The 18848-nt window shown below is 38.4% G+C and overlaps 1 protein-coding gene across 1 annotated transcript; it reads right to left on the bottom strand.

Annotated features, from left to right (window-relative positions):
* Window positions 1-1166: 1166 nt before the first annotated feature.
* Window positions 1167-17108, bottom strand: LOC149302903 (prestin-like). The gene is made up of 18 exons (XM_089482101.1): window positions 16954-17108; window positions 16516-16655; window positions 16175-16285; window positions 14379-14563; window positions 13602-13766; window positions 11553-11705; window positions 11163-11245; window positions 10827-10974; window positions 9870-9983; window positions 9590-9667; window positions 8784-8879; window positions 6022-6128; window positions 5156-5225; window positions 4723-4815; window positions 4387-4497; window positions 3628-3852; window positions 2978-3032; window positions 1167-1342 (listed from the first exon to the last, which is right to left on the bottom strand). The coding sequence occupies exons 1-18, from the start codon at window positions 17106-17108 to the stop codon at window positions 1167-1169; spliced, it is 2265 nt and encodes a 754-aa protein (XP_089338227.1).
* Window positions 17109-18848: the final 1740 nt, after the last annotated feature.

Raw genomic sequence — 18848 nt, 5'->3', positions numbered from 1 at the left:
TTTTCTATCTTCTTGCCCATAAGGATTATTCTAATTTTTTTAGGATCTAGGTGAGTGAACTGCTAAGGTCTTCAATTCAAATCTTGACTGGTCTTGTCTAAACAGGAGGGGATGAGCACAAGGTGGAACTGGCTTGACCTTATACATGCCCTGTTGGTTTGCCAACTCCAGAATATCTCCATATTATGTTTCCCACTATTTATGAATTGTCTGCTCAGTGGTGTCAGTGTTAAACTCCTGAAGCCTCACTAACACTGGCCCAGGGCACACGAAAAGTAAATCAGGTTAATAATTGGCTCGGGATTAGACGTACACTTACAAAGCCTATTCCAAGGATGGCTAAACTCAGGCCTCAGAACTCTGATGTAACAACATACATTTACGCCATAGGCTCACAATGCCCGTTGCTGAATGGAAATTTACTGCAGCATAAGAGAGCCTCCTTGTGTATTTTAAACCTGTAAGTTTCATCAGATGTGTCTCTCTCCATTCACTGGCACAGATGGTAACGTAGAAGCTGCCATGCCATAAAATCCAATGTCTCACTCAAGTCAGGACACAACTTAATCCACAATAGGATTGAAGTATAGTTTGGCTGCCTGCACAGCTGCTTTGTACCAACATGGCCCATTTACCAGCAGTTCAGTGCCATATTTTCACCACCATGGCCAAATAATAATTTTGTTGCGGCAAGGTGTAGCCGTCAAAAGACTACACGATAAAAGTAAAGGAACGTCCCACATGCCCTTAAATTTTCCTCTGCAAAAAATACAGAAGAGGACTAATAAAGAAACCAACTGGGACATATCTATCACAGCAATAGTGACGCAACATGAAGAATGTTATCATCTACTAAAAATATATAAGACTGCATTATTTCATTTGTTTATCACATACAAAAACCTTTTTTATGAGTAACTGAGCTTGGAATGGATTGTTGAGAGAACCATGGCTAGCCCTTGTTGTATAAGAAAAAGGTTTAAAAAACAGCAGATGAGCAAGTTAACTTGCTAACTACTTTTCCACAAAATCATAAATTGTCTTCAGATGACGCAGGGCACACTAGAATAAAGCAATTTTAACCCTTTGTGCACTAGAGAGCGACCTCCCTCTGGCACTAAAAGGTTTAAAGAGGTTATTGCACTGTTGCCTTAATGCAGAAGAGATCAAGTCTGGCTTTGTGTGTCTGAGGTCAGAACCTGCTCCTCTGAAGATGTGAGAGCTGAGCAGGATACCTTAAACTTGCAGTGGATCACGGCATCATGAACACTGTGGAATACACAGTCTCTCTTGATGGTTTGGTCAAAAAAATTTAGCCTGGTCAAATCTTGCATGACAAGTCCTATAGAAAAAAAAAAAGCCAGAAAATGTGGTTACCATAACAATACCCGATAAAGATAGATGTTGCATTGCTATGAGACCGGACATCAGGCCCGGACTGGCCATCGAGCACACAGGGCCGGATTGATGTAGGGGCTGATGGAGCTGCAGCTCCAGGCCTCTACCTTAAAATAGGCTCAGTCAGGACCGGACTGACTGGGCCTATGCGGCCGCATTACTGCAGGGCATAAGGGGCACCTGCCCCTTAAGCCCGCAGCAACTGCGACCGTGTCCGCCTCTCTAGGAGGCCGGGCAGCCCCCACCAGGGCCGGCCTTAGGGGTGCGCGGCCGCTCAGGGCTTAAATTAAAACATCGGTGGGTTTTTTTTTTGTTTACTTTATTTAACATCCTTCATGTTAAATAAAGTTTGTTTAACTTTATTTAACATGGAGGATGTTAAATAAAGTTAACCCCCCCCGATGTTTTAATTTAAGCCCTGTGCGGCCGCGCACCCCTAAGGCCGGCCCTGGTGGGGGCTGCCCGGCCTCCTAGAGTGGCGGACCTGGTCGCAGTTGCTGCTTACTCCGGCAACAAGGTAAGTAGGGTAAGGGAGGGGGGTTAGATAGAAAGGGGTAGATAGAGGGGATAGATAGTGAGAGGGGGTACATATTGAGAAGTGGGAAAGGGGGTACATAGTGATAAGGGGGAACATAGTTAGAAGGGGCAGATAAGAAGGGGATAGGGAGAGGGGGTAGTGTGAATGCGTACAAGAATGAATGAATAAATGTGTGGATGAATTGTGTGAATGCGTATGAGAATTAATGAATTCATGTGTGGATAAACTGCTTGAATGATTTGTGAGACTGCATGAATGAATATGTGTTAATGATTTGTGTGAATGCGTGAGTAAGTGTTTGTGTCTATCATGAATGTTTAAGTGATTTGGGGAAATGCAAAGCTGGTACATGAAGGGTGGGCTTTAAAAATAAATAAATAAAAATGGGCTGCTCAGTCTTAAATGCCCGGGCCTATTTTTTGTCCCAGTCCGGGCCTGCCGGACATGTAATAAAAGCATCCTTATGAATCCCTGTAGACCTCAAAGCATAGCAGACCTTTATTAGGGGAGCTGTCTACAGCATAACATCCCATAAATATCGTGAGTAAATTGCAGCTGCATTTCTGTGAAGCTGCAATTTTTTTTAGGGAAAAACATCTCTCCACACACCCTATATTGTACATGTTACCTTCATTCATAATGGATGCCTATGCTGATCAAGGACAAAGAGCAAAACTGCCTTTCTATCGCTGCCTTAAGGTAGGAGACCAACAGTCAGCATTCTGGGGCCGCTAAAACAATTCTAAGAAGCATAACTGAAATGGGACACAACCTGCAATTAAGCCGACATTCTTTTTTAACAAATATTATAAATGTAAGCCAGAAATAATCATATCACCCACATTACTACTGTTACATAGTATAGGAACTTGTCAAGCAATTCCTTATTCCTTTGGGCCACTATTCCTTTACTTAATTTTACTATTACAGACAAATTTCATTTTGGTGATGCTTCCAGGGTTACTTACTGATAAATATTTAAATAACAAGCGAGAATGTATAGCAATTTATTTCCATAAAGAAACAGAAGGAATGACTTACCATTGCAACCAGATATGAGGATATCGACACCAATTTCTTTATACTCCTTCATTAGCTGTAGAATCAGCACAAGAACAGTTACTTACTGCTGCCAGAGCAAAAACTGAACATAGAATGTAGGGGCAAGGAAGCAAATTAGGAGCAAAGAAAGGGTTCTGGATAAAAGAAGAATATATAGAACTTTTTCTATCAATGTAGAAATGTGTTATTTTATGTTAAATGTAGACCAGCACAAATTTAAAGGGCGGATTGCATCCAAATGTAAATATGCAGGAAAAAACTATAAATATTAGAGGTTACAGGGAAATTAGTTCAACAATACTCTACCACCCATCTCTGTGGATTGAAAAAGAGACTTGAATAAGTGTTTAATTCTAATTTTTTCCTCTTCACTGTTTAGACAACCAAAATGCAGTGGTTACAGCCCTTTAATAGCCCTTACATTTCTGCCCCTCAGTCATGCTCAGTTCTGGCTTTTTGCATTTGTTATTTTTTAACCTCTCTCCCAAACATGCAGCGTGTTTACTGAACGGTGATATCCAAATTCAAACTTCAATGGTGACTGGCCTTTTTAGTTAGGATTACCAAGCCTTTCTATTCAGAAAGTTGCTAGAGCTCCCATGTTTGCACCAAGAATCTAATACACTTACAGATTTTAGTGTTTTCGCTCCAACAGAGTCTATAAAGTTGACTGGAGTAAAGTCAAGAATGATGGAATGGACATTGATGACTGGGGTCATAAAGTATTCCAGCTCTTCTGATGGGGTGTTATGTGTGTTTCTTTCAGCGGATCCATTTTTCACATTAGCAGACAAATCCGTCATTGGTTCATCATCCATTAGTTCATGTTTTACTGCCATTTCTACATCATTGGTCTGACAAAAGAAAGAGATACAAAATAAAATACATTAAATGTCTCTTCTCAGTATGCCTACTTTACTGACACTGGGTTTAAGCATAAGTGAATTCATTTATTAAAACCAACTGTGGCTTATCTGTGTAATTGTTATGGAGACATGTAAATGTTAACCTCATGTAAGCATAGACCAGTGGCAAGGTATGGCAGGGCCAACATTTATGATCAATTTTCTGTCCTGAACTTCTCTTAGCTGTCCTCACACTTACAAAGATTTGAACCAGTCAGAAATAATGTTACAATTACATTACATATATATATACATATAATGTTATATAATCTGTCAACACCATTAGATAGGTTTCTTTAGGGTACAGAACTGTAAAAGTGTCAGATCCACTTTAATGATTTGGATAAGCAGTTCTGCCAAATTTTTCATTATTTCATATGCTAACCTCTTTTTTGCTACGAACATAACCCACCGTGTTAAAATACTAATCGCTGGTGATATAATAATTTAAATAACCCTGGCAGCAGGTGAACAATGACTTACAAGCTTTAACACAGCTCTCTTCTCAGTGCTCTTTGCTTTTTTCAATTCTTTGGCATGTCTCTTCTGGGCCTTTTTCTTGGCAATCAGTATAGCACCAGGATCAATTCCAGTCTTGAAGAGACAAAAGAACCAGATGTTAACCAATGACAATAATACAGATGTAGTAGTAAACCCATTTTCTCTAAGAATCCCAATAGATAAAAGATTGTATCCAAAAGAAAAAGATTGCTTGTTCAGCTGCTCATCCAATGTCAGATTCATGTTAGACTGTGCCTTCCAAGGCATAATATTAAGGGGAATCACACGGGTTTGAGTGTACCAAGTTTACATGCATACCTTTTTCCTAAGGGCGCTCACGTAAAGTTCACTATTAGCAAAGTAAAGGGATGTGTTTGCCTGAAATATTTTTATCCCGGAGAATTCTTTAATCTATGGATAAAAAACAAAATTTAAAAACAAATGAGACGATTATCATAGATTATCATCAATTCACGTTTTAGGAAGTTAGTAAAGAGAGACAAAAGGAAAGAAGATTGGAGGATGTCAACTTATATGAAATAAAAAAAAAAAAAGCTGGCAGAAAGACATTTCTCCCCTCCGACTGTCTGCATTGTTTACACATCCTGCCATTAAACGTTATAAGAGCCAATAACTTTGACAATTCCATTTATTTGAATACATTTCAAACGTCTCTGTGGGAAAATTGCCTCTTAGGAAACTTTTAGCAACAATAACTGCAATCACTTACTAAGGTAAGGTAATCGCTTACCTCTTCATATTCTTCTACATCACAGTATATGTCTGTGTTTGGAACCTGACCGAGGATTTGGTATCGTGCACTGGAAATAAATAAATAAAAATAACAGCAACAGCTTAACATAATCATTATAAAACAGAAATCTAACACAGTGCTTTACTATGTATCTATACATTCATGAGGTCTGGCAATGAAAACATTTGGTGAATGTTACATTGCCCTGTAATGCTGCTTCTGTCCGTGGTGAAGTGTAGGTTATATTCTAACCAGTGTTAATACCCCTATTTAACCTGTCCTCTCCCAATGCTGCCCATGTATAGTTAATGTATAACGTTACTGAAACCTACTGGTAGTTCTACATGAGATCAAAAGCAGAGCATTGCCCATAAGGTGTCAATTACAACGTTCTATAGCAGTGCTGACCAAGGCAGTGACAAATAGGCTAAACTACCAAAATAATCCATCATCTCATGTATAAAATGTTGATTCAGGTATGATAATTAATGCAGGTGGCTCAAACCATGTTTTTAAAATATCTATTAATAAAATAATATTGAGGACCTAGTACAAGTAAAAAGGTGTATTTGGATCACATGGTGTAGGCTAGGATGTTTATTACAAATAGATACTCAGGAAAAGCGGAAGAGAAACATGCTTATCCCCCACTTGGGATTTACAGGACAGGTGTATATACCCTAATTAGTTATAATCCTTACACACAGGATTCTCATAAGCACTAATCATGATGGACATTCGTATGTAACAAGGAGATCTTCCTACTGAGACCTAAAATGACAACCAATGTAATATATGTACATGCTCTAACAGTTCAGGCATTATTATGTTATTAAAAGAAGTAAAAACCTGTTGTCTCAAACCTTTGTGTACGGTAGATCACTGTTACGATTGCAAACGCCACAGCTACAAGCAAACCATAATCCAGTCCCAGGGTGACAGATGCCAAAAAAGAGACTACCCAAATTACCTGAGTAGTAGAACAAAACCACAAGTTTTCAATAATTCGCAAGCAATAACAATTTATTATTAATATTGCATTCATAAGATTATGTATGGATGAACATCAAAAAGGCCTAACATTATTTAGGAACTCCCCTTATTCAGAACTCCGTACTGTTATGAGAAAATCAGTGCTATTATTGATGATTACTTTTATTTGGACATCCTGTAGTAGAGAGATGGGCACATGTGGCTCTAAAACTCCCATCACAGAGCTGAATCAAGAATTTGGAGAGCCTTGCTCAGGAAATTGAATTAGAGTCCTCCATTGTTGAACTTGAATCTAATTCACACTATATAGTTGCAGGAAAAAAGTATGTGAATCCTTTGTAATTATCGGGATTTCTGCAGGTATTGGGATTTGATTTGATCTGACCTTCCCTTAAAAGTCACAACAATAGACATACAATTATATGTTTTTATGTCTTTTATTGAACATACCGTGTAAACATTCACAGAGCAGGGTGGGAAAAGTACATGAACCACTAGACTAATGACATCTCCTAATGTGAATCTAAAGAGATTTCTGAACCTAATATTAAGAATAGTTGAATTACATTCATCAGTCTACAGAAACACAAACTGTCTATAAATGGAGACAGTTCTACTGTTGCTACTCTCCCAAGAAGTGGGCATTCTGCAAAGATAGCTACCATAGCCCAGCACAGAATATGCCACAAGGTTAAGAAGGATCCTAGAGTTCAGCTAAAGACTTCTCTGTTGACGAACAAGAACAGTGTACATGGCAGGACACCATGAAGAAAGTCACTGCTGTAAAAAAAAACATTATTTCACATCTGAGGGTAATAGAAAAGCACAAGGATGCTCCACTGTGCTCCTGGCATAATAATCTCGAGTTGTTTGGATGGAACACACAGCACTATGTATGAAGAAAAAAGGCACAGCACAACAACATTAAAACCTCATTGCAATTGTAAAATATTGTGGAGGGGACATCATAGCTTCCTCACAGCCTGGACAGCTTGCTATCGTTAATGGAACAACATTCACAAGTTTATCATTTTTGATAAACTTTTGCGGAAGAAAGTAAGGTAAGGTCATCTGCTCACCAATTGAAGTTGGGTGATGCAACAGGACAACGACCAAAAGTACAGTTGTAAAAAAACAGAATGCCATCAACAGAAGAAAAGACGCATTATGGAGTGGCCCAGTCACAGTCGTGAGTTCAACCGGATTGAGATGGTGTGGCATGACCTCAATAGAGTGATTCCCACCAGACACCCCAAAAATATTACTGAACTGAAACAGTTTTTGTAAGGAGAAATGGTCCCATATTCTTCCTGAGTGTTGTGCAGGTCTGATTCACAGATACAGGAAATGTTTCTTTGAGGTTATTGCTGCCAAAGCAGGGTCAATCAGTTTCTAAATCCAAGAGCTCAGATACTTTTTCCAACAGCCCTGTGAATGTTTAGATGGTGCGTTCAATAAAGGCATTCAATATATAATTGTTTAAGTGCTGTTATTTGCTGTTATTATCAGGCTGTCTTTGTCTATATCTATTGAAGATCCGGAATTGAATGACCGACATGTGCAGTAATCCAGGCAATTCCAAAGGGTTAAATTTATTTTATCCTGCAACCGTAGCTATGAAAAGCCAAATGCTGACTATTCTTGCCCAATGCCGCACCTCCCACATTGTAGCCTCCTCTGGCAATAGTGCACATTTATTTACTTTGTGTAAATGAAACTCAACATCTACTTTTAGTTTGTGCTAAACATACTATTAATTGAATAGCCAAGTAATAGAATTAATAGATTAACTTGTTTGTCTCAACATTAATGTGTTGCCACTGCCTGTAACCTCATCAGTAGTGTAAATAGTTAATTGCCAGTACTGATGTATTCATTTTATTAAATTAACTTTGAATATTTAATTGATATTATTGTTAGCACAAATAGAAGAAAAAAATAAGTTTTATTTACACAGAGTGGGTACCTTTGGTACATTTTGTGTTAGAGGGAGTTAATACAAAGTGTCCTATTCTGAGAACCTATAGAATTCTTAACCTCCCATTTTTTTTTTGGGACACTGTAGCCCCCTGGCTGTAGACCCTGTTTCCTTGTGGTAAATTCCTAATTGCCCATGGGGTGCAGTGGTACCCTGCAAACAGCTGACCAGTAACCCGATGCTGCGCTAAGGAAATCATGCTTAGAGGGTTTACAATCTTATGGTAGTACCTGAGGCAAAGGGAGATAAAGTGACTTGCCCAAGGTCACACGGAGTTGGTCTTGAAACCAGGTCACTGGTCACTGTCCAGTGGTTTAGCCGCTGAGCCTCTCCTACCCCCTATGACAATCTGCATGAATAAATGTTAGTTTATGTCAGCTCTGTATCTTCTAAAACACTCAACACTAAAATATTAGAGTGAGAAAATGTTCAGTACACCCAAAAATGTGTTTTGTAATTGTATTAGTAATTTAATATTAATTCATAAATCAGTGGCGAGCAAAAACATATGGACAACCTGGAAATATCCTTTTGAAGGCCATCACTTATAAATAGAATAAAAGATAAAGATATTTTTTGAGAAAGGAAGACATACAGTATTTGAAAATGTTGCATTCATACACATTATATGTATTTACTACAGCAAGAACTAACCAGCTCTATTTTGCTACTTCTCCATAAGTGTGGAATATCAGCAAACTGCTTAAACATCCCCTTCAGGTTCACCATCACAATGGCAGCCAGCACCGTCTACGACAAGGGACATTTGCAAACAAGGTTTTAGTATAAAATGTCAAAAAAATGTATGTTTTGATTTACTTCCCTACTAATAGCGCTTATAAAAGTACTGCAAATCCACCCAATATAACGGTCGATAAACAGTATCACACATTAATCATCGAATCATTTGTGGGACTGATTTGTGGGAACAGCATTTTATTTACATAAACAGTTCTATATTAGAGACATATATTTCACAAGTATTTAACATCTCCATCATTTTTAAAAAAAAATATCTTGAATTTTGAGATAAATTTCAACTTTATCTGAGAAATAAACTGCAATAGCACTGTTTAATAATATCAAATTGTAAATTATCAGGACTGTCCCTCTTGCTGTGGTCTGACTACAGTTCTCACAATACCCCGCAAGCCTCAAAAATCTGCCTCCCCAGAAAGACTCCACTAGTAGCTCGGGATTTGCTTTATAAACCCTAGGTGAACACAAACAGAAGAAAAAACAAAACATTATTAAATAACATTTATCAATGTAGCCATGAGAATTCCCTCTAGCTAGGCCAAGAGTTGACACTTAATCAATAAGCAAAGAACACACCCACAAAGGCTTCCTATTTATATAAATGATGACATAATTTATATAAATTGATAAATTCTCAGGGCAATTTGAGCCAGAATATGGGTTTCAAACTATTTAAGTGTCTGATTTTTTTTAAAACCTACCTGGGGTAAAGGTTCAAAAAGATAACCAAGGACCAGAATGACCAATAGCACCATAATAGATGACAACAGGCCTGCAATCTAAAGAAAAAAAATATATAAATTATTACTAACTTGTATGTCCACAATAGATCTACTAAACATTTTGCTATATGATACATAAGTAAACTAGATGCTCTTGCAGCAAAAATAATCTGACAATGTTGTTCATTTAGTCCATCTGGACAAGCAAATAATTTACATTCTGGCAAAGGAAAAAAAAAGTTTTACTGTACTATGCTACCTGCGTATTTCCTCCAGTGCTCTCCTGTACAAGGCTCCGAGACATTGAACAAGTCACTGCGAATGTTTGGAAAAATGAGCCTACAGAATTGCAGAGCCCCAAAGCAATTAGTTCCTGCAAATAATACACATGAATTGAACACACATATTATAAATATCACATAACATAAATATTAATACTACAAAAAAATGCACTTTGTTTTTTTCATTCATTGTAATAGCAAACACTATGGATCCTTTCGCACCAGGTTATGTCCCCAGAGATTTGGACAAATATAGAAGATAGAAGATGAAAGAGAGACGATATAAGATGAAGAATAAGAAGATGGGGAAGGGGTCAGCAGAGACGATAGGAAACATTTAGAGAGTGTGAGGGAGAGTGAACCAGAATGAGAGCGTGATTGATAGTATAAGAGAGTGTGAGTGAAAGAGCTTGCAAATTTCGCAAGAAAATTCAGAGCTTTTTCCTCATTGTTTTGTGGGCAGTCTGGCCTCATTTTCCTGGCTTCGTATAAATTGCAGAATTTGGTAAATTTGCAATTTGTACAAATCCAAATGCACACGTCTTATGAAAACCCTAAGAACAGGAAGATACCATGCTCCACAGTATAACGTTTGACTTTTAATAATAATTTAATATATATTGCTAAAGTGATAAGTAATTAGAGAGGAATAATTATGCAAATCCAGAGGAAGGAAAGTTAAGATGTGCAACAAGCTGTCTTCTCGTTACAGATATATTACTCGTTATTTTGTGTATGGAACTGTTAAATGTAAGATTTTGGAAAACTAACAGATCTGTTGTTCTGATTTTAACGTAATTATTAATCACACATGGCCGATCAATAACAATAGCAGTATAATTATGTTACTGTCATCTAATTAAATTAGAGCAAAGGGCTCTTCAGTCTTACTGTGGTGACGGATAAGAAAATGAAACAAACCTGTGTTATCTTACCTGATTCCCATTTACTGCGTAGCCATGTTTAAGGGCAAATATTTTGGCCATAGAGATTGTCATGGAGAATCCAACAACAGCAATGGCCACCGCGTCCACAAACACAGCTGAAAAAAGGTTGTAGTCAGGTAAAGCTGGAGGCCGAAACCTGTTGTGGAAACCCATACAGTCACACACAGCTAAAATCTCCTCACAATTTGAAAAGTTCCTTAATAACATAATTATAATAACGGTCAGCGGCACAGTAGTAGAGATAATTTACACATAATAATAAAAAACCTTTTCACTTAGATAGACAGTGTGCTCCTCTATATGTTTACTAATATAACCACTTACCCCGTTGGGATATTTCCAACAACATCTACTCCATAAGTGTCTTTGAGCGTTAATCCAGCTGAGATTCCGGTTGAAATGATTACCTAGAAATAAGCATTACACTTTTATACGTTCCAGTATTAGTAAGGACAGTCCTGAGACTGGCAACTGCATCATTTCTGTTTCGGACCCGGAGCGGTTTGCATTTGCCTTATATTTAATATTAAAAGTGGGTCAATACGATCCGTGGATAGACCTACGGACTTATCGAGGACAACTGGAAAAGCATTGTGCAATTGGTCCTCTCAACCCCACTATGGAAGTTATTAATCTAGTTTTCCTGCATAGCTCTGGAAGGTACCAAGTATGAACTATACTGACCCATCAAAAAATATAAGGAAATATACTTACAACAATAATCTCCATAGGAATTGGGACCGGTAATTTCTTCTTAAATCTATCGTTAATTTCCTTTGCTCCCAGAAGTAACGCAACACATACGAATCCCACAATCAAGGAAGCAATATTTGTCGTTTTGATATTGGAGAGCACAGCAACTAAGCTCTAGAAATCACACAGGCAACACCTTATTAATACTTATTTTATACATAACACTCTGCGGCTCTTTACAAGAAGATATAAGCAGTGCCTCACAGAAAAATGTGGTCTTACAAGAACAAAAATACTATCAACCTGGTTTTTTTTTTTGTAAGAATTGTGAACTATCGTAGTTATGTTTAGACAAAGGCAAAAACAGCAGCTGCTATTTGCAACAATACCAGATGAATCCGACTGGTATAAATACATAATGCACTTTCATAGAAAAAAAACTGGGAAAAGGCAATGCCCCAAATCATGGATATAAAAAACCCCACTTTCTTCATAGAAACCATAAGCTAAACTATAGGAACATCTTTCTTTAATCTAAAGCAAACTTTTAAAATCATGGGTTGGCTGGCACCGTCTTGCCCAAGGACACGTAAAACCAAGTAGTCATAGGCTCTCCCCAGCCCTCTCATAACCAACACACATACTTACACCATACTGAAACACATACTTGCACAAATTCTGTCTTTACGACAGCTCTCGGGAACACTACTATGTGATCCAGGGACAGGCTGGGCCGGGGGCAATGGGGGGAAGTCCTATGCTTCAATTCTGGGTGTTGGGCAGATCCTGTGAGTGAAATCTGGGTGCTAAGGGGGGGGGGCATTAATTAATGAAAGGGTGCTAAGGGGGGCATCACATAAATCACTACTAAAGGGGGGCTGGGCGGTGGCATAAATAGACAATGTGGGGCTAGCCGGGGGCAATATACAAGGGTGCGGGCGCATTAGGGTGACTGCATTGGCCATGTTTTCCAGGACACATATAGCTTTTACATTCTGCTGACCAGCCCAGATAAAATGCTGCCCTGCAGTATGGGGGATGTGTAGACTCGTGGAAGGAACAAAGTAGTCAGATATACATCCCCCATACTGCAGGGCAGCATTTTATCTATGCTGGCGGCATCAATACACAAGGGTAGAAACTGGGGCCATTACACAAAAGGGGCAAAAACACTAAAAGGGGGTCCACGACAAAGCAGTGTGGAAAAGACTTTTTTTTTTTAATTATTATTGTTGTAGCTTAGCCCGTCTGGTGGGTGTCAGAGCATGTCCTGGTGCGTGTCTGGGTGCCAGTGTGACAGGGCCTGTCCTGGTGTGCGTGTTTGGCTGTTGGTGTGGCAGAGCCTGTCCTGGTGTGTGTGTTTGGGTGTCGGTGTGGCAAAGCCTGTCCTGGTGTGTGTGTTTGGGTGTCGGTGTGGCAGAGCCTGTCCTGGTGTGTGTGTTTGGTGTGTCGGTGTGGCAGAGCCTGTCCTGGCGTGTGTGTTTGGTTGTCGGTGTGACAGAGCCTGAACTAGTTTGTGTGTTTGAGTGTCAGTGTGGCAGAGCCTGTCCTGGTGTGTATTTGATTATCTGTTTCTTGGCACTTTACTTTCCATAGGAATAAATTGAACTATAGTCACTTTAAAGGACAAAACTTTCTAGGCCCAGAAATCAGTAAGCAGAAAAGTGAAGGCTTTGTGTTATTTACTGTATTTCAATCTGCATATTTTATTAAAAAGGATTAGTCGTGTTAAATTGTGGCTTCAGGCATCCCGTGTATGATGACTGGCGTACTCTCAGTCCCATAACATTACATCAACATGTGTAAGAAAATCAGGAAAAGATGGGCATGGATGGTGGGCTGATTCAGCGGCGCAATGGGCCACTTGACTAGACTTGCCCCCCCAGGTCGTAGGCTGCCAGCCCTCCCCTGATGTGATCCCACTATTCCCCTGCCTAGTCCGCCCCAGTTGGAAACGGATCCGATTCCCAATATTAAGGCAAAAAATGCTATGCCAGATTATTATATTATATCGGTCAACAACTCCAGGTTCTGTCAACACAAAAAGAAAGAAACAAACAAAAAACTTACGTAGATCACTGAAAGCGGTCCACTGTATCTTGTAGTTTTAATTCCTAGGAGGTATTTTAGTTGCGATGTAAAGACATGGACGGCAGCTGCTGTTGTAAAGCCACGTACCAAAGGCTCTGTCAAATAGATGGCGACAAAGCCAAACCGAAGGATACCTAGACATAGCTTAAAAAAATCCAGTTATTAACGTTGGCTTCTTTTATTTATTTTGAAACCTTAAGAAAATGAAAAACTATGTACTATATAAGTGTGGTGACAGCCCATTGTCTCAGAGAACAGAAACAACAGGTGATAATAAATAATAAACACACTTTGCTACCAAATCACCTCACCTCCACCCCAGTACTTTCTTGCCATCTCATCATGTCCTCTTTTAAGTTCTTCTTTTCTGTGGCTGCCTCACGCTGCGCACTAATTTCACACAGTCATGCGTCAGTAGCGCTGCCGGCTGTTCTTTTCAGTCTCATTGGAAAGCTCAGAATTGGTCAGTTTAAAGCCAATCAAATCCGAATCTTCATTAAAATGAATTGAACTTAATTTGGAACAGTTAGGTTGCCCCTTAATAGGTTAATGCCTTTATAGTAGCACACAGAAGAAGAGGCTTATGCCTCTACTTTACCACTTACAATAAAAAAGTATTTCGACTGGTCGACGTAAGAACACCAGATTTTGATGAAGCCCAACAGTACAACTTGTGGGCAATCAGACACATGAAAATCGTAAAAATCCCGTAACTTGTCTTATGTTAACAGGTGAAACAGATAAAAGATTTAGTACCTGGATGAGGCCAGTCAGCAGTGTGATGGCGACAGCTACTTGCACCCTGAGAGCGTCTCTTTCATAAATCTTCTCTAGTTCTTCAGTGCTGTTTGTTGAATTCATTCCTCCAATTTGGAACCTCTCATCTGGGGCTATTCTTACAGCAACCCCACCAATCATTAAGCTTATGACTGCGAAGGTACCTGCAATACATATTTCATTAATATATACTTCTTATAAAGAGTTTTTTTCTCTCTCGAGATGAACTGGAACCACATATTCATTTTTTTCTACTAGCTATATTTAATTCCTAATTTTATTATTCCTAAAAAAAATCTGTCTTTATTACTATGTACAATATAATGCAAGATCAATAGTCAGTAACAAAATTGCACTTTTTACTCTAATAGCTTGTAGGAACAGGAATATATAAAATATATCTAAAAATGTCCAGGAAGGAAATTTGGGTGCAAAAAATAGCTTTTTTTTGTCTGCATAAATGGAACTTAATTTTCAGGACTGTTATCAGCAACAGTTTATAGTTAACCGGCACATAAGTTGAATATGAGTGGTGCAATTAAACAAATTATGGCTGTATATATAATGTACATGTACTTTACCTGCAACATTTGGTCTAAATGACACATCCGTTCTAATCAGCCGTAAGCGTTCTCCGGGAAATGTGATGGTAATACAAACACAGCCCTGCCCAGCTATCCTTATATTTCCGGCTGAATGTTTTGTGAGCAGCTGCCAGGCAGCATTATCTAGGTGAGGTGCTGTGCAGTTTCACGATAACGCAATCACTTTTTATCTCTCGCGCTCATTCAACCATATTCAATGCTAATTTGTCATATCTGGTACATTGAACAAGTCAATACAGTTAGCCCGATACTATAATTAAGATTCATGTTAATGTTTGCACTTACTCCACACCCTTTGTGTAATATATGGAATACTACTATATATATATATATATATATATATATATATATATATATATATATATATATATATATATATATATATACCGTATATATATATATATATATATATATATATATATATATATGTCATGTCCATTAGACATTGTGAGTAATTTTAGTGCAAGGTGGTTAAAGCAGATAAATTCCCATAGCAACTAATGCAATGACTTTGCCGAGTGTTCCAATGGTAACACAACACAGCAGAACTGTTCTTTATACATTGCCCTCATAGTGAAGTCACTATTGGTTAACAGGTTAAGTATTGTGCTGGAGGCAATAATAGTTTATGAATGTGCATGGTATGTATGAAACCACAGAAATCTTGGTTTTGCAATCTCAACTGTAAAGGGTTTCCAATCAACAGGTACATCAATCAACCAGGGATAAGTATATTTAAGCAGTTTCATGTGGCAATTAAGTTGCCTCTGGAGTGATATTGTTCAGCATTCACCTACACTCCATCGCCCAGCAGAGTTGCAGTAGAGTATATTTTCGGGTCTTTTTACTAAATTGAGAGTTTACAGAAGAATTGCAGTTTCAACTCCCTCACTTCACTATTCATTATGAAGGGTCAACCCCAGTGATCTTATCCATCAGGAAGAACTTGGCTGGCCCAGTATAATGTACAATTAAATCTGTGACATTTCTTCAGTCTCCTCACACTTTGAATTATCCATTATATACGGCCAGCTCAGCCCTTTATAATGAATATTGAAGTAAGGGAGGTAAAACCACAACTCTCCCTTTAGTGAATTAACCTAATTTCCAGATTATAATTATCAGATGACTGAGAACCTGGTGCAACGCTTCAGATTTTTTAATATTTACCTATCGAGATATGTCTTGATGTTCCAAAGAACGTGTAGAGGAATACTGGATAGAAGGAGGAATACAACCCAAAGACCGGGGGCACAGCTGCCAGCAAGGCATAGGCTAAACCTAGGAGACAAAATGCAACACAAAAATAGTCTTTAACACCACATACAGTGTCCATACACCTGATAACGTCTCACACTCCTTGGATGACATCCATACCTTACTAGTTTCTTCAATACCTGGGCAGCATTGCGGCACTTGGTCACACCATTTCCCACCCAGAAAAGTCAGACTTCTAACATATGATGACACTTACTATGGGGGCTTCAATATTTAAGGAGCATGACACTTACCTTGAGGAAGCTGCATGACTCCAGTACTCAACCCTGAAACTATGTCTCCTAAGAGATATTCCTTCACTGGGTAACGTGGCAGCCATTTCAAAATCGGGAGAAAACTATAAAGTTGGGACTTTGCCTTTTTACCAGAGCAGCTGTGAACAAAACATAGGTACATCACACTTATGTTCATATATCAATTAAATACCATGTCTGAAAGATATGACTTAGCATCTGGGTTAGTGTCCCTCCCACCAGGCCACCACACATGTGTCTCATTACAGATGGCCAAACAGGAGATAGTCGAGGACACTTTAAACTGCCCCCTTAATTTCAGTACCAAAGAAACTCCATGTACACAGATATGTAATGGTATTCTAATTTCTTACTGCATTACCAGGGCTTTTCATAAGAGTTCATTTATACCCCATATTTTTCCCCAACTTTTCTCACCGGCAAGAATGTGATATTCTACGAACAATTGATAGCGGTTCGTTCTTCCTCAAATGCAGCTGTTCTTGTAGATATTCCTGGGTATATATTGGTCGCTCAACACAATATCTTTGTCTCTGGCAAAGACATTCATCTTCCCCTGAAACTAATTCCATAGCACATTGCAGTTCTTGGCTGAATATTTAATGCCTCTGTAGAAGATGAAAACAATTGTGGCTGTGATACATGACAGAACCAGAACATTTCATAAATGATTTGATATTTACTCAGCAAGGTTTGGTGCTTATTCTAAAATGTACCACTGCATGTAGTCATAGGTGATTTTGTTTTAAACTAAATGTTAAATCTGAGCTATTCTGCACTTTAACTTTTGTATAGTATTCTCCATGTACATCCACCCCCTACCGATCACGTCATATACAATTGCATGGACACATGGGTTGCACATTCAGATGTCCGGAAGAATGAAGGACGTACTCTCCATTAATGAGACATTTGGCTTTTACAGTGTGCAAGGAACAGTGGACAAAACACACAGTAATTTAACCCCTTAAGGACAATGGGCGGTCCCTAAACCCATTGAAAACAATGCATTTTGAACCAGTACATGTACGGGCTTTGTCATTAAGGGGTTAATAGGGTAATCATATGGACTTGACATCACAGTCAATATGTACATACAGCGCTATTGATATTTCACAATATTTTATTATGGATATCTCAGTCTGCCATTAAAGCAGGAAGTGTCTTCATACTTCTCTGCCATGATGAATAAATTGCTTCCTATCTTGAGAACCAGATAAGTGTTATTACTTAGTAGTGTAAACATTTCTTAACTTTTTCAATGGACTCACTTAAGTTATATGTATATAGCTATAAATCTGACTACGCAGCTTACAATGATATACATGTCATACATGTATGACTCAAGTGTACTTAAATTATATTGATATGTTGAGCAAATACATAACTCTTGAAACTTAAACAAAGAAATATCTTTATAAGGCAAATCTGGCAGAAATAAACAATAAGCATTAAGCAAAGTATTCCTTTGGTTTCTATAGTAATTGCATCACTATTGAATACTGGTCTGTATATCTGGGAAATTCCCATGGTAGGGTACCTGGTGCTCTCCCTCTTCTAGGGGAGCGGTGTCATGAGGGCGCAGGACTAGCTATGCGTGGGAGCCAGACTGGCCACACGTAGGCGTGGGGCTGGGTCATGACATTAATTCTGACTAATTTTTCGTTTCTGGTCCATTCATTTCCAGACAATAAATTCTGCTTCCTGTGCGTTTGCTTTGGGTAGCTTTTAACATTCTGAAACTAAATTTGTTGTCATTCACCCGCATTCAGACTTTCATGCTATTAGCTTGTATCTTCGTCTACTGCCCTAAAAAAAGTCTTCTTTCTTCATCCGCTTCTCTGCGGACAACAGGACTAGGACATTATTTCAATGTAAAAGCTCATGGGTGGTTACTAACTGGGAGGTCATGTTCCTGTCCCGTTGTCTACAGAGAAGCTGACAAAGAACACCTTTTTGGAGCAGTGGAAGAAGACAGAAAAGAGAAGAAAGAACACAGAAGAACAAGACAATCCAAGACACAGGGACAGAGAGAGCATGAGAGAAAATTATTGAGAGTGTGACTTTGTTTGTGATTCATATCAATATCTAGTAGATACATTTATCTAAAAAGCTCCTACTTATATACCTGCAATTTAGTATTAACATTTAAGAAGAGAAAAAGAGTTGGCCCGACCAAAAATATATAAAAAAAAAATTCCTCTTTTTTGACAAATATATATGTATATATACACATTTAAATATACTGTATTTGCTCGATTATAAGATGAGGTTTTTTCAGAGCAAATGCTCTGAAAAATACCCCTCGTCTT

Source organism: Sceloporus occidentalis, unplaced genomic scaffold, assembly GCF_023333645.1.
Source record: "Sceloporus occidentalis isolate IW3139 unplaced genomic scaffold, rSceOcc1.0.p SCAF_17, whole genome shotgun sequence".
NCBI classification, from domain to species: Eukaryota; Metazoa; Chordata; class Lepidosauria; order Squamata; family Phrynosomatidae; genus Sceloporus; species Sceloporus occidentalis.
This window is presented reverse-complemented; position numbering and strand designations above follow the sequence as displayed.

Bases quoted from the DNA above. Each gene is read 5' to 3' on its own strand.
- LOC149302903 (XM_089482101.1), bottom strand. From the start codon at position 17,108: ATGGAATTAGTTTCAGGGGAAGATGAATGTCTTTGCCAGAGACAAAGA. The intron at 16,286-16,515 runs GTAAGTGTCATG...TTTGTCTCCTAG, and splicing joins AGTCATGCAGCTTCCTCAAG to GTTTAGCCTATGCCTTGCTG. The intron at 14,564-16,174 runs GTAAATATTAAA...TATGTATTGCAG, and splicing joins ATCAAGACATATCTCGATAG to GTACCTTCGCAGTCATAAGC.